The sequence below is a fragment of the Cyprinodon tularosa genome, unplaced genomic scaffold (genome assembly GCF_016077235.1).
Source record: "Cyprinodon tularosa strain WSP-4 unplaced genomic scaffold, ASM1607723v1 ctg658, whole genome shotgun sequence".
NCBI lineage: Eukaryota > Metazoa > Chordata > Actinopteri > Cyprinodontiformes > Cyprinodontidae > Cyprinodon > Cyprinodon tularosa.
The window spans coordinates 293,961-309,826 of record NW_024039405.1 but is presented as its reverse complement, the minus strand read 5'-3'; the positions used below and the strand labels follow the sequence as shown (position 1 = coordinate 309,826).

Here is a 15,866-nt window from a genome sequence, read left to right as displayed (position 1 = left end):
TTCACAACTACAGCTGTAGACTGGGATGGTGAGGGAGATCTGGATGACCTGTGTTAGTCTTGGGAATATGATGTTATCAAGCAAGTTGAAAACACACTGCATATCCTTGATGACAAGGCTTTCTTTTTCAATCATAAAAAGCTTTCAAACCATTTTGAATTAAACAAACGTTTTTTTACTCCAAATTTGTGCTGGGGATAGTGGGATAACTTCACTTGTTTAGGACCATCATGCTTTCCCCCTAAGTCACTAATGTCCCCTTCTTGTTTTTGGAGGCTGGTTGTTGCTCCCTCATCACCTTCATGGTCCTGTCTTTCCTGTCTCTCACCTGTCTCTTGCCTGTCAGTCTCGCCTCATCCTCCCTTTCCTACTCCAGCACCTTCATTCTCATCCTCTACAGCAAACATTAAAAAAATGTAAATCTATAATTATGTAAATATCAATCATATTGCTTATAACGTCCCTAATGTAACTGCTTAGCTTAAATCACTAATTCATCACGGGACCTTACCTCCCTCTCTCTCATCTTGTTTAACTGCTTCCCTGTCTCTGCTTCGTGTGAGGAATTTCCTGATATCCATCTACAAACCAATGCAGTAATTTTCAGTTAGTAGCCTTTAAATCATGTGGTTTCACTGGGAAAATATTAAAATTGACAGGTAAGAAACATTACCAGAACTAAAAATGCGTCGCGGCCGCACAGTGTCCCATCCAAAACAGTTGAGAGCAGTGTGTTAGTTTACCTGCAGTTCATGCAGTGACATGCGCTGACGTGGGGGCGCTAATTCATCCTCAATTTGGAGTTAACAACACACTTGCTGCACGTTGGAATTATCTAAATTGATGCATTAAAAAATGTAATACTGTTGCAAATATTCATGAGATTTATACTGGGGCACAGCTCATTTATACTGGGGCATGTGCCCCAGTAAATGGGGTCTGGCGACGCCGATGATGCAGCTTCTACCATGCTTGACAATTGGTTCCAGCATGAAACAAAGTCAGATTATAATTGTAGAGGCATTGAGATCTTGGTCTCTGACCATACAAAAAAAATGATAAGAAAAATTATTTTCTTCCTTTTCAGAGGAGCGGTTTTGCTAGATTGTTGAAAACTAGAGACAATAAGTTGGGTAATGCAGAATCTAAAACAAAACAAAACTAATATCAATGTCATGATGAGGACTTACAAACAGTCGTAACAGGAACTCTGTTGCTTTGGCGCTACCAAACCAACCAGTTTAAGTTCCCTTCAATTATTTCATGAAGAGGGACAAAATATCAAGCTAGAACTGTGTTAAAAAATCAATTGCTGCAAAAAGCCAGTGGTCGGTGTTCAGCTATTGAAGAGACGCACATATAAGTGGGGCTGTAAACGTAGATTTAAACTAATTTTTGTGAGCAATGCCTCCTGTCTACACAGAACAGTTCAAATAATTCATGAAAGGCCTATAATTAAAGAAATTATTCTGACTAGAACTGCGTCTTTCAGATCTGATTGAGAAGCGTAGTTTATTGAGATCAGGACATTATGTTTTACAGCCTGAAATAATGGGTAGTAAATATTAAAGACTGTTCTGTCAATATCGGATACGCTTTGCATATTCAAAGTTAGTGACATACATGACAACTCTGTCCTCCGCTCAGTTATGCGAGCACACCAGTAATTTTACATTTCTGAAAAGAACAAACGCCTCCAGTCAAACACTGAAGTATTTTCGTAATCCTTACTTCAGGCACTTTGACATGGAAAGTTGTGTTCGTTGAAAAGTTCAACAAGACTATTGCTGCTTATCACAAAACATCCACAATTGCTTTTTTTCATTATTTAACTGGTTTATTTCTTCTTTATACTTCAAAAAGTGTCGATTTTTGTTCCTATTCATGCACATCTGTAACATTTTACCGTATTTTGTAGAAAACAAATGTAATTTTGTCATGTAGTGAGACGATACCTGCTGTTTTACTGACCCGTTTTATTTATAAAAATACCTTTTAGTGGTTTTGTTCTCTACTTTGTGTTTGACATTTCTTTAAACAGTATTTTTGTTTTTTGCTGCCAAAAGGAAATCATCACATATAAGGGAGATTTTTGTCTGCTTCCTATCAGTTATGAATGTACTTTAAGGACATATGTAGTAAAACTACTAAAATTCTTTGCACACTTATTCAAATCATATCCTGCTGTAGTTTTAGATTGATAAATATCTATTTTTTTGGAAGAATTCTACACATTTGGGAGGACAATGAATTATCTTTATGCTAATTAAAGAATGCTGGATGTTGACAGATAAGCTTTGCAAAGTTTAAGGTCATTTCTGAATGGCATTGTTTGATAAATGTAACTGATCCAAATGTCAAACACAAACTGCTCCTTTATCCCTGAATATCCTGTTCCCACATGATGTTTGTGAACGTGAGCTGAATCTATCCTGTATGCATATATTTGTGCGTATAAGCAAAGGCTTGTACAATGCTGTTGTTTTAATAAAAAAAAAAGTCATTGCATAAAATTGTTCCGCATCATCTTCACTCCTCTTCCTCTGATGTAAAGCTCTGCTCCTCCTCCTTCTCTGTTTGCACCCAGATAGAAGGGATGGTCACGGTGTTCTTTCTGGCCAGGGAGAGTGCGATGCCCTTTTCATAGTAGGCGCATTCGTTGATGAAGAAGGGATAAAGTGGTTCTTTGCCCTTATATAGCAGGGTTTCTCCTGAGAACGTCTGGAACAGAGGGTCTCCGGGGTGCAGCAGGCAGAAGTCTCGGTCCTGTCAAAAACAAAAATGTCCACATTTTAAACCCTGACTGAAAGGAGATTAAGCTGTATGTGAAAACAAGAGGAGAGAATTTATGAATAAATGGAACTCTGTCCCTGGAGAGGTAGGTGGCCAGTAGATCACAGGGAAACGGACACAAAAACACACAGAATCTCACCTAAAGGTAATTTAATGTAATAAAATTAACCTTTTTGAACTGTGGGAGGAAGCTGGAGCAACATATTTAAAGCAGCACTTTTAGCCACTAAGACGCTGGACCTGTAGCATAGAGGTTTAGCACCCCTGAAGGCAACAGGCTGCACTGCACTGTCGCAAAATTAAATTGTCTTCCTTTGGGTTTTGGAATCTGGTAATGCAAGGTCATGTTCACTTCTCCAGATTAAATCCTACATCAGAGAGTCAAATGTGTATATAGGCAGGTAAGTGTCTGTTTTGGTGCAGTACTTTTTAAGAGGAGTTTAGGCTGCCATAAAGCACAGCTCTTGGTCACATGAATCATTTAGTAATGGATCTAACCCTCTCAAGTTATGCAGGAGTTTTTAAGAAGGGCAGAAAAATTACCTGAATAATCATTTTATATATTCCAAACCAATGTAATACCTAGGTCAGTTTCTAAAATGTTGTTTTAATACCACAGCATTAAAAAAGAAAAGCTTTATATCAGGTACAAGGCAAGGATCTATGAAAGGTTATCAAAAATATAATCATTAGTGAAAATGCATAAAAACTTTGAATAAATTATGAATGTATGGGGGTTTACAAAAGGCAATATTTACCCTTAAAATGGGGAGAAAAAAGGGAGGCAGGATCACAACTAAAGTTAAAAAAAAACTACAAGAATTTTTTTAACCTGTTATTAAAATATCTGAAAATGTAACAAGTAAGGCTAAAACAGACCAAAGGCTTACCTTCACGCAGACAAACAGATCATGGCTGTTATTAAAATGTCTTTCTCGTGACTCTTCCCAAAGAGTTGCTGCCAGTTATTGTTTATTGAGCCCTATTAGCTCAGTGTAACATTAAAAACAATTTGGCAATCATTAAAAAAAGAAAAAAAAACCCATCAGATTACATTTTCTTATCTTTTATTTTACATTTCCGTACCTTTTATAACCCCGCTGACATCCTGTACACCAAACATACACAAAAATCTGGACTTAACATGAACCATAGCAGAGAAGAAATCAACACAACAGAATTAGAACAACCTGGACATTTGAACTGATTGTTAGCTCATTGTGTAAATTATGATATTGAATAAAACATTGTCCAGTTATTAAACCTTAAGAAATAGTGCTCCAGCTTCTATTGTGTAGAACATGTTTTCTTCCTTCTAATAATTAGCTGGAATACAGACATGCCTCCAGGGCTGAATTGCAAGGGTACTCCCAGCATAACTCATCTAATGACCTTTTTTTGATAGCAGCTTCAACTTCAACCTCCTAGCTAATTGTCTCACTGTGTTGTCTCAGCAGTCATTACATTGATTCCACCTCTAGGCAATTTCTAAATAGAAAGACAACTTGCTTGCAGATGTTTAATTACCTGGAGGTGGGGATGGATGGTTGCTGTGATGTTGTGAGTCCCACCGTCTCTCGGGTAGTCGATGTTTTTAACCAAGGTGAACACCTCCACCGATCCTCCTTCAAACACACAACCTGGAGAATAAAAGGGTCTTAACCCCACTTCCTTAAAAACCGAGGCTTTTTTTTTACAAAAACGAGGATTTTATGATACTAACATGATGTTAGGATGGGTATCTCTGCATAGTTACCTTTTAGTAAAAACGCTAAAGTTTGACTGTGAGCTCTAAGATAATTAACTTTAACTTGTAAGATCAGTACAATTAATCAATTTTGTGGGTATGAATGTGAGCTGTTAAAAGCTATACACGTAACCGGGGTCATTATACACACCTGAGTTAAAATAGCCTGCCCAGTCCAGCATGTGCTGCACACCTTCTTTCATTGCCGTGTAGATGTTTGACTTGACACAGCCGTGGGGCTGAGGGCCGATCTCCATAGCTGCAAAAAGGTGGGTTTCAAAGTGGAAGTCAGTTCAGTGGGTTTTGATGCATTTATATATTAAGAGCAAAGGGTTAAAAACTCACCAAAGCCGTGTTTTCCGATTGAATCGAGGGAATATGATTCTTTATTAGGAATATCAAAATGGATGAATCTCATCGGCATATTTGGCATCTGCTTCTAAAAGAAAAATGAAACCTCAGTTTTCTAATAAAGGATCCATTTAAATCAGGTCACCCACTGGACTGAGGAATGCAGACTAGCTTCCTAAAAAGCAAGTATTGAGTATTTCTCATTTTCTTACAAGTTCCCTTTAAACAGCCAGAGTTTCATGTTAGTTTGCATCATTAGCTTTAGGGATGAGTAAAAAAAAAAAAATCATTTTTCAATTTTAAAACTATTATTTTTTAATTCATAAAGATCGAGTCGTATAACTAAAGATAAATAAATAAATAAAGTATTTCCCACTGTCCGTAAAACCACCCTATGCTTTATTAGTCCTCAATATGTTGCATAATTAAACAATCATGTCATTAAGGTAACAACTAAAATGATGTTTTTAATCCCAGCAATCTAATTTGAGGTTAAAGATAATCTGATACAGGTTGCTTTAGACCGATGCAGATATGATTATTATTTTTATCATCTGTGCTGCCAGGTTTTTTGGGATCAAATATTTTGACTTCTCTATTTGCGGAATAAAAATGACACCATAATAATAAAAGCTACAGAAGCTTTTCTTAAAAAGAAAAAAATAATAATTACTGAAAACATTAACAAAAGCAGATGTTGGGAGAAGAAACACATGTGGCTTACATTAACTCAAGGCATGGCTGCTGAATGTTAATTAATCAATTAATGCATTGTGGTATTGGCCTGTACCAATACATGTGAAAATAAATTGGAAAGATCAGATTGGAAAGAAAAGTTTAGAAAGCTTAAGAATTTAAATTGGAGCGATTCTTGACATTTGAATTATTTAGCTTAGGAAACTGCAGAAAGCAGGAAGAACTTAGCTCAACTTTAGACTTTTATTCAAAGTGCAAGGAAGATTTTTTATTTGTTGATCAATCTATGTATCAATAAGGCGTACAAAAACATAAGGTATGAACCAGTATGTTGCAAAGCTATCTGTTATGAGTGGACTTAGACAGCATAGCATAGAACCAGTTTGAAATTGTATCTGTCAGCAATATGTTACAATCAGTCACAAAGGCACAGGTTGTTCCTGTTTCTTTGGTTAGATGTAAAGACAACATTTGACTTACAATATTTTAAACATGTGAAGAGCCAAGCAGAAATAGCGATATTGACTGAAGTTGGCCAGGATCAGCTGTCTTGTTTTGAATACAATCACCAAAGATTATCAGTTTTCTCATCAGAAGTAAAAGAAAAAAGGCAACATACCTCGAACAAAGGGCTTATGCAGTGAAAACAAACACGCTCTCCTCAAAGCAGAAAAGCCACCATGCAACTCATTCTAAAACTTTAGTATTAATGTAAATACCAACTAAAAAAACGTTTATCAGACATTAACTCATATTTTAGTATCAACAAGTTTGTTTACAAAGAGATATTAGTTAAAAACTATTCTAAATGGTTAAATTGAAAGCTACAATGTGTAATGTGTATCTAATGGTCAGACTGCTGCCACATGAACCCCCCACGCCCTTAAACAACACAGAGGCCATCATGCTGCAAAATGCCTTCCGCAATATCCGCATCAAGTGAAGATGATGTTTATTACAACAGATTGCAGCATCAAATCCATAAATTGTTCAATATTGTTTTCTCAAATACATCATGAAAATATCATGGATTGACCACTGTTTAAATGAAGGTAGCCGCTAAGACGAGCTTTTTTAAATCAAAATGGAAGGATAAAGCGGGAAATGCTGTTGAGAGGTTGGTGGCTTTTAAAAAAAAGATAATTTAGCCCTTGAAGGACTGTTTCATATCCTACCTCCAGCAGGGACAGGGAACAACTGATCCCTCCTCTCATCCTGCTGTCAATTTGCCCGCTGTCTCCTATGATCCTCCATTTATATCCATCAATTAGCCTTTAGAGTCTAGCCTTGGCCTGTTGTTGCCTCTTACTGCTCTATTACCCTGACGGGGTCCTTCCATGTCATGCCGTCCTCCTCATGATAAGCCGTAGCTAGTCTACCCAGCCTTTGGACCTTTCTCCGCCAAGCAGACTAATCCGATTTTCTGCCATTCTGTTTCGATCCTCCGTGGTTAGCCTTTAGTTATCCAGGGCCAGCTGTAGCCTCTTCTGGGCCATCAGTGCTGTTTCCAAGCTGCCGCTGTGCTCCTCAGCTCTTTCTTAGTTGGCGACGGCAAGCTGCCACCACTGCTTCTGTGGTTTCTTAGCCACAAAGGGCAGCATAGCTGGCCGGCTTGTCCCAGTTATGGACCTCCCACAGCTGCAGTTCTCACACGGATTCCCCGCTGCTCCTGCCTGAGCTCTTGAACGCCGTCTCACCTTAACTCTGTCGTCCAGGTGATTCATCCCCGTTTTGGGCACTCTGACCAAAACTAACATGGACTATGTGCAGGAAAAAGATGCGAGTTCACTCAAAAAAAATATGACAAACGCAACAATAGAGGCTTGATCGTATTCATAATAAATGGGCAGTTGCCCCTTATGGCCGGTATAAGTCTAGTTTACACAAATAATTTTATAAATAGTATTTTATTGTTCTGTGTAGGTCTGTATACAGGCCTATAACTTACCACAGTCCCATTTAAGTGTAATGGTGATTTCTACTGTCACTAGTTTGTCAGTTCTGTGCTGCCGTAGCTCAAAAGATGTCTGCCTCCACAAATGCAAACCCACTCCTATGTAATTATAAATAGCAGTTTCTAAGGCAAAGGCAAATATAAAGACTGAGACTTTTAGTTCTTAGGTAATAATAAATAACACATACATATACATATATATATATATATATATATATATATATATATATATATATATATATATATATATATATATACACTATATTGCCAAAAGTATTTGCTCACCCATCCAAATTATTGGAATCAGGTGTTCCAATCACTTCCATGGCCACAGGTGTATAAATTCAAGCACCTAGGCATGCAGACTGTTTTTACAAACATTTGTGAAAGAATGGGTCGCTCTCAGGAGCTCAGTGAATTCCAGCGTGGAACTGTGATAGGATGCCACCTGTGCAACAAATCCAGTCGTGAAATTTCCTCGCTCCTAAATATTCCACAGTCAACTGTCAGCTGTATTATAAGAAAATGGAAGTGTTTGGGAACGACAGCAACTCAGCCACGAAGTGGTAGGCCACGTAAACTGACGGAGCGGGGTCAGCGGATGCTGAAGCGCATAGTGCGAAGAGGTCGCCAACTTTCTGCAGAGTCAATCACTACAGACCTCCAAACTTCATGTGGCCTTCAGATTAGCTCAAGAACAGTGCGCAGAGAGCTTCATGGAATGGGTTTCCATGGTCGAGCAGCTGCATCCAAGCCATACATCACCAAGTGCAATGCAAAGCGTCGGATGCGGTGGTGTAAAGCACGCCGCCACTGGACTCTAGAGCAGTGGAGACGCGTTCTCTGGAGTGACGAATCGCGCTTCTCCATCTGGCAATCTGATGGACGGGTCTGGGTTTGGCGGTTGCCAGGAGAACGGTACTTGTCTGACTGCATTGTGCCAAGTGTAAAGTTTGGTGGAGGGGGGATTATGGTGTGGGGTTGTTTTTCAGGAGCTGGGCTTGGCCCCTTAGTTCCAGTGAAAGGAACTCTGAATGCTTCAGCATACCAAGACATTTTGGACAATTCCATGCTCCCAACTTTGTGGGAACAGTTTGGAGCTGGCCCCTTCCTCTTCCAACATGACTGTGCACCAGTGCACAAAGCAAGGTCCATAAAGACATGGATGACAGAGTCTGGTGTGGATGAACTTGACTGGCCTGCACAGAGTCCTGACCTCAACCCGATAGAATACCTTTGGGATGAATTAGAGCGGAGACTGAGAGCCAGGCCTTCTCGTCCAACATCAGTGTGCGACCTCACAAATGCGCTTCTGGAAGAATGGTCAAAAATTCCCATAAACACACTCCTAAACCTTGTGGACAGCCTTCCCAGAAGAGTTGAAGCTGTTCTAGCTGCAAAGGGTGGACCGACGTCATATTGAACCCTATGGATTAGGAACGGGATGTCACTTAAGCTCATATGTGAGTCAAGGCAGGTGAGCAAATACTTTTGGCAATATAGTGTATCTCTATAGGTAGTTTACTGCATTTATACCAGTAAATCCCTGTAATTATTATACACTGTACCTTTAATGAACATAAACTAATTGAAAAGAGTCAAAAGACTTTAAACTTGAAGTCCAGAAGCCAAATAACCAGCTGCTGTCTATGAAGATTTCATTTTAGGAAAATCTAAAATTTTTCCACCAATACACTCCTTGGACTTCCAAAGCTCAGAGTTACATAATTTCATCACATCTCATAACTAATAAAATATCTCACTAAAGTATACCATGAGCTGCAACTCCCAGGTGTAAAAGTGATGCATGTTATCTGTCATGAAACTTAAGGGAGAGAAAAATACAAATAAAACAACTTTAGTACAAAAAAACATCTAGGATTAGATTTTTAAGCCGTATCACTCAACCCTGTGATTATTTTTCATTTTTGAACCCAGTTCAATTTCTTTCCACTTCCACTTTCCAATTTAAGCTCACAATGAACATTGAAATTATGACCAGCTACAAGGACAAGACACAAAAGGAGAGAAAGAGACATAAAATACTTGATTTCTTTGAAAACTATCACTTGGAAAACTTCTGAGTAGGTCTAGATGCTAGTTCTTCACTTATATTTCCATTCATCTTTCTGTGGTTAAAAATGAGGAAAAAGTAACGTGTGTTTACCTGCAGGTATTTGAATATGTGAAGACAGATCCAGTCACAGTCGGAATAGGCGATGAAGCACAGGCCCATGTTGGCAGTGGTGTTGTGGAGGTCACAGACGAGATCCACTGCCGCCCGGCTGCCTTTGGGACCCAGCATGGCGTTTAGCTCACGAGCCTGAATGATTTCATAGGGGGCCCTCTCTGATATGGGGCCACTAGGACACACACACAAAAAAAAAACACTTCACCACAACAATCAAGAGTGTTGTAATAAAATGTTCATTCAGCCCTATTCAATGGTTTTCATATATAGGAGTGAATGAAGTCATGCTATATCATCTCAACCGATTTAAATCAGACTTTGACCAGACTACTTCAAAACCTTTTGTGTCTCAAACTTGAGGAATTCAGTCTTCTTGGAGTGTTTCTGATCCTTTTTTGCAGCCTAATCTTGACCTCAAGATCTCAAAATGCTGACCAGAAATTCTGCAATAGGTTCAATCATTTATGGCAAGTCGTCCAGGTCTTGAAGATGCAAAGGGGGTTGCATCAAACTCCCAACACTGTGACTTAAAGTTGGGATGTTAAACCTCGAAAAAACAAACTAAATATCATCGGTAAAAGATGCTCAAATCATCTCTTCTTATATTGTTTGCCCACTTCATGTTGCCAGAAAGGTTCTATCTAATTATGTTCTTCATTCTACAGTTCGGGGTATAATTGGTCAGTAAAACAGAACACTGCTTCCTTATAAAAATTCATTAAATGAAACTTAATTCATAATTCAACAAAGAGCAGAAATATATCTCTATTCCAAAGCAAAAATGATGATGATCTAAAAATATGTAGGTGTGACAAACAAAGGATGCTTTGGCAACCAAATTATTGCCTTACTTGAGGGTTGCATGGGTGAAGCAGCGGTTCAGGTCGATGTCAACATATCTACGGCAATGCTGCATGGCCCGAGGGTTGGACAGCAACATCGACACAGACGCGGGCTCTCTGTCCTCTCCCCCTTTCTGTGTCTTCATCATCTCTTGCACCAAGTACACTCCTGACAGTTCGTTGCCATGCGTGCCGCCACAAACAGCAACACGGGATAACCTTGGCAAAAGCAACGGCTCATCCACCTGCATCTAACAAGAGTTTAAAGTGGTTGTGATTTCCATGTTTTACTCTGTGTGCCGAAATGTTGAAATAAAACGGGCCAATGTGACATCAGCTTTGGACGCCACAGCACAGCAGAAAGAAAAATCTCTTACCTTGGTTCTCAGGCCTGCTGATTTAAAACAAAGTCACCACTGAGATTAACTTCGGTTTAAAGTTTCTTTGGGAAATACCGGTAAAAATGTTCACTGAATAGATTATTAATGAAAAGAGGGAAAAGGAATCATGCAGCTCATCTTTCTCCAACAAATTCCCCAGCTTTTACCTTTCTCTCCCTGCCATTTACCCACCCGTTTACACTCTCCTGTACCTTTTATGCAGTTTCACTGATTCAGCATTCCCATCTCACCCCCTGTACAAGGCTGCAGTTGCCCTGCATAATCACACTGCGCCGCTCTAGGATAGCCAGGGTGTGTCCTGAGAGTGGAAACACAGAGCATCCCTCTCTTCCTCTGGTCGCAAACAGATGCGAGTTCAAGCCAAACCCCGCCGACCTCCCTTCCCATCGTTTTCTCTATATGCTCCGTGTATAGGATGGTAGGTTCCAGCGGGCTTTTCAGATAAACCTGCTGGCATGACACAGAGAAGAGTGACGCCTGTGATGCGTGGAGAGGAAGGAACAGCTCCTCTAGTTAGGAGCAAAACAGGAAAGGGTATAGCTGATGAAGATAAAACAGGTTAAACCAAAAATCAGTTCATCAAGTGGCACCTCAAAAATCCCTATGGGATCAACTCAAACATGTTTTTATGTATAGCTTTGATTTCAATTTGATAAGATTATTGAAGATCTAATCGTACACAGATACAGAGGGAAGGGCTGATGAGCGTGGACTCATCAACAAAGTCTGGTTGAACATACAAATATGGCTGCAACTGATGATCATTTTGCGAATTGATTCATCTGTTAATTTTTTTTTATTAATTCGTTAACATTCCGGTACCAAAAGGTTCCTTAAAAATTATTTTCTTTGAGAATTTAAACCAGGTGAAACTGAAACTTTTCCATTTGAGGAGTTTGCAGCCTTGCAGCAGGAAGGTTGTGGGTTCAATACCCGACCCAGGGTCTCTCTGCATGGAGTTTGCATGTTCTCCCTGAGCATGTGTGGGTTCTCTCCGGGTACTTCATCCCACAGTTCAAAAACATGACTGTTAGGTTAATCGGCTTCTCTAAATTCTCCTTAGGTGTGAGAGTGAGTGGTTGTTTGTCTCTGTGTTGCCCAAGCTTCAAGGGAGTCGTTTTAATTATTTTAGGTTTGTGAACGAAATGCAAATGAGTCCACCACCATTCTTCTAAGCTAATGTAGCTACAATTCAATTCAGTTAATTTAGGCAGTTTATCTATGTTGACCTGAAGGCGATCCCTCAAACCAAGCATGCTTGTAGCGACAGTGGAGAGCAAAACTCCCTTTTAACAGGAAGAAACCTGCAGCAGAACCAGGCTAAGTGTGAGTGGCCATCTGCTGAGGCCGACTAGGGTTCAAGATGACAGAAGCAGAGATACAAAAAGCAACTGTCAACCAGGTCCACAGGCGGAATCGTCAAAGAGACACACAGCCTCGCAGACGAGCTCCAAGCGAACTCCCACATCAGAGGATGAAGAGAGCATATCCAGCAAGCCAGTCAGTCAGAGAAATGGGACTACACTCAAAAACAGGCCAAAGTCCAACATTTATAAACAAAGGTGTTGATGGCAGCAGCACAGCTGATATTTCTCTCCAGGATGGCGTCACCGTCAAACAAGAACAGAACAAATGAAGCTACTATGAGAAAAAGCAGAGAAAGCAGAACGTAGGATGGGAGAATAGATAGAATGAAGCAGAATAATGAAAAATGGGTCCCTATGTCCTCCAGCAGTCTAAGCCTATAGCAGCATAATTATAGAGATAGCTCAGAATAACCTGAGCCACTAACTATAAACTTTGTCAAAAAGGAAGGTTTTAAGCCTAGTCTTAAAAGTAGGCAGGGTGTCTGCCTCACGGACTAAAACTGGTAGTTGGTTCCACAGGAGAGGAGCCTGATAACTAAAACGTATGCATCCCGTTCTACTTTTAGAAATTCTAGGAACCACTAGTAAACCTGCAGACTGAGAGCAAAGTGCTCTGTTAGAAACATAAGGAACAATCAGATCTCTGATGTAAGATAGAACTTGGCCATTTAAGGCTTTATATGCAATAATAAGGGTTTTAAATTATATTCTATGCCGAGATCATACTGAAAATAATGCAGTTATAAAAAAAAAAATACTACATTTTTATTTAAAATGTTTCAAATATGTTTGAACATCGTTGCTTTAATAAACATGTACCCATCATATAAAAGATCAAAATGAGAAAATATTTGACATTTCAGTATTTATTACAGATTTTTTTTGTATTAATACAAAATACTGAACAATGTCAAGTCCCTACTCTGAGTCAAGTACATAATTCCCTTTTTCTCTGAAAAATGAAGACAATCCTCCCACTTTACAAGAACCAAAAAACAAAAAAACCTACATTTGTCAACACTAGAACGTGAATTTCTATACATGTATAAATTCATTGTGATCCGCCACATCTTTGTGTCTGAATTCTTCATTTTTAAGTACACTTACAAATTTATTAAATCCACACCCATACACACACACATACCAACGCATGAGGAAACATTTTGACTTGTTTTTGGTGTTAAATTAAACTTGCATATAAACAATACTCCTCAGCAGACAAACAGGGGAGGAGAGGGGTTGTTATATCTACTTTCACCTCAAATATTTGTTTTTAACTTCTCCTTTGCGTACCCAAAATTTACAAACCCATCATTCCTATTTTTATTCAGCTCTGAATAGAAATATTTAAGTGAGATGCAAGTGAAAAAAATACCCAACCTGCTGTTAATTTCCAAAACTTTTAAAATGTTTGTACAAGAAACTACATATGAATGCAGGTATTTTGTTCTTTTATCAGACGACACAGCGGATGAGACCAGGATGGTTGTTTTTTTTTTTAAAGCGATACATCTTTAAACCTTGTAACCGAGTTATGATTCTTATTTTTACAGTTTTATCTTCCTTTAGTCCTTGTTAAAAAAAAAAATCTTCCATTTATAAAATGACAGTGTTGATGGTCAGTAAGTGTTCTAGACGATCAAGTCTTTTCTCCAGCACACTGTGATCCATGGCAGCTGGGAATTTTTAGAAATGAAACAGCATATAGGATGGCTTACTCACAAGCACACCAACAAGCAAACCTTCACTTTTTTATATTAAGACACTAAATCAGAGAGAAACAGAAACATTTCCAAGGCCACCAGTTGACATTTCAATCAAAGTTTAAGCATATTTAAATATAACTGTATATATTAGCCAGGTTTTACCCATTTATTTATTTTTTCTTAGCGTTACGACCAGACTAGATGGTGCTGTGTGGATCAATTCATCACACAGGAAAGAGAAGTCTCCTCTCTGACTCATCTGACTTGGACACAGACTCAAATTAATTTGGAAGCACTGCTTATTTGCCCGCACCGAGCCAACTAAGAAACCTAAAAAACAAAAGAAAAAGATGATAAATCGTTCCCAGTCCTCTTGTTTACGTGACGAGGGGATACCGATTCTGAGACTTGGTAGGATGTAGAAGGCCAGATCCTTCTACAGGGGTGGTTCTCTTAGAACAGAGAGCCGCTGTAGGGAAGCAGCCGCCAAGCGGGGGGACAATCGGGACGTTGTGGAGCCGTCCGTGCGGCTGCGATGTGCTTCAGTCCAATAAGAGCGCTTCAGGGGTCAGAATATGTCCGGACAGCCCTCCCAGGCGCCGAGCTCCTTTGCCTCCCAGTAGCCTCCCTTATAGATGTGAACTCGCTCACCTGTGATCTGGTCCTCACAGCTCTCGAACCACAGCGCTTTGTGGGTGTCATGGGGTGCACCTGTAAGAGAGACGCTTGTGAAAACGTGTGGGGGACATTTTTATAGATATAGAAAGAGGGGGGGGAGGTAGTGACTGTGGGCAGATAGAAGAGGGATACTTGCTTTTCATGGAGTGATCAACAAAAGAATCCTCATCGACAGCTTTTAGAAGAGAGAAGGGCGGGATCACAGAGATTTGTTTTTATCTAATTAGCTACAGGTTTTCCCCAAAGATAGCCGTATAGAAACCCAAACCAGGACGCTAGCGCGCTCTCTTCTTACCTTCCTCAGACTGGCCTGAGGCCCGCTGGCTCGCGGCCTCTCGCTCCCTCTCACGCCGGGCGCTGCGCTGCTTCTCCTCCAGCCGCTGTTTTTCGCCGTTTGCCTCTTCCCAGCGACCGTCCTCCATCAGACGCTGATCGGGCCTGCGCCGGCTGTCGGTGGGCGCCACCCCCTCTTCGGGCTCGTTCAGGGTCAGAGCCAGGGCGGTGAAGTAGTACATGGATTCTGCTCCGTCGCTGCAAATACAAACACTTCAGCCTATCATGGCATATATCAGATGGTAGCAAACTATTTACACCTGAGCTGTTAGACTTGTTTTAGCTTATATTTATGTGAATCAACCTCAAAAAACCAAGGCTATGAACCAGAAAACTTTACGTCTTTGTAGAGACAAACAAACAAGTTAGGCAACTTTTGTTGTTCAAAGAAATTTAAAGATTGTCCTTGACTCATGCTGTCTAACAAGAAACTATATATAAAAACATTGATTTCTTTTGAGTCATCTTTTAGTGAGAAGACAATTCTGGTGCAGGATTCTTGGATAAACCCTGGATTTTAAGGCTGAGGGAAGGAGACCACAACATTCTGCAGACCATTAAGTCAAACAAAGTTTGAGTAGCAATGGATTCTAGTAAATTAAGTTATATTATCATGACGCTTCCACCAGAATAGATAACAAGGTTTGATGAGTAAAAAGGAGACATTGCTCTTTGATAACGAGACAGACACATTAAGAGATACCGTTGCCACCTGAGAAACTGGACTTTCCTCTACCTTTCAACCTTCCTATCATTCTAGGTGCAACCCAGAGATGCAGGTGTTTATTCACAGCTGTTTTTTTTCCT

The 15,866-nt window shown here is 39.7% G+C and overlaps 2 protein-coding genes across 5 annotated transcripts in view; both read right to left on the bottom strand.

The window, feature by feature from the left end:
- Positions 1 to 962: 962 nt before the first annotated feature.
- Positions 963 to 11,717, bottom strand: LOC119799302 (N-acyl-aromatic-L-amino acid amidohydrolase (carboxylate-forming) B-like). Of its 2 annotated transcripts, none has more exons than XM_038309134.1 (7): positions 10,952 to 11,717; positions 10,584 to 10,825; positions 9,709 to 9,904; positions 4,886 to 4,976; positions 4,692 to 4,799; positions 4,321 to 4,433; positions 963 to 2,766 (listed from the first exon to the last, which is right to left on the bottom strand). In XM_038309134.1, the coding sequence occupies exons 2-7, from the start codon at positions 10,823 to 10,825 to the stop codon at positions 2,530 to 2,532; spliced, it is 987 nt and encodes a 328-aa protein (XP_038165062.1). In that variant the 5' UTR covers positions 10,952 to 11,717; the 3' UTR covers positions 963 to 2,529. The 2 variants fall into 2 exon arrangements, with proteins under 2 accessions (XP_038165062.1, XP_038165061.1); XM_038309133.1 differs by having other exon boundaries at positions 964 to 2,766; positions 4,886 to 4,979; positions 10,952 to 11,352.
- A 1,473-nt stretch (positions 11,718 to 13,190) lies between these two features.
- LOC119799304 (oxysterol-binding protein 1-like) overlaps positions 13,191 to 15,866 on the bottom strand; it is a 32,471-nt gene continuing 29,795 nt past the window's right edge. For 2 of the 3 annotated variants that reach the window (XM_038309136.1, XM_038309137.1), the window contains exons 15-17: positions 15,022 to 15,257; positions 14,863 to 14,901; positions 13,191 to 14,759 (exon numbers count right to left, since the gene is read on the bottom strand). In XM_038309136.1, coding sequence (XP_038165064.1) covers positions 14,617 to 14,759; positions 14,863 to 14,901; positions 15,022 to 15,257 — 418 coding nt within the window. In that variant the 3' untranslated portion in view covers positions 13,191 to 14,616. The remainder of the gene's footprint in view (positions 14,760 to 14,862; positions 14,902 to 15,021; positions 15,258 to 15,866) is intronic. The other variant, XM_038309138.1, reaches the window with a different exon arrangement.

What these genes read in the sequence shown, in the direction of transcription:
- LOC119799302 (XM_038309133.1), bottom strand. Translation starts at nt 10,825, where the DNA reads ATGCAGGTGGATGAGCCGTTGCTTTTGCCAAGGTTATCCCGTGTTGCT. An exon ending in TTCACCCATGCAACCCTCAA is followed by an intron (nt 9,905 to 10,583) that starts GTAAGGCAATAA and finishes TGTGTGTCCTAG; the next exon opens with TGGCCCCATATCAGAGAGGG. An exon ending in AATCGGAAAACACGGCTTTG is followed by an intron (nt 4,800 to 4,885) that starts GTGAGTTTTTAA and finishes ACCTTTTTGCAG; the next exon opens with CTATGGAGATCGGCCCTCAG.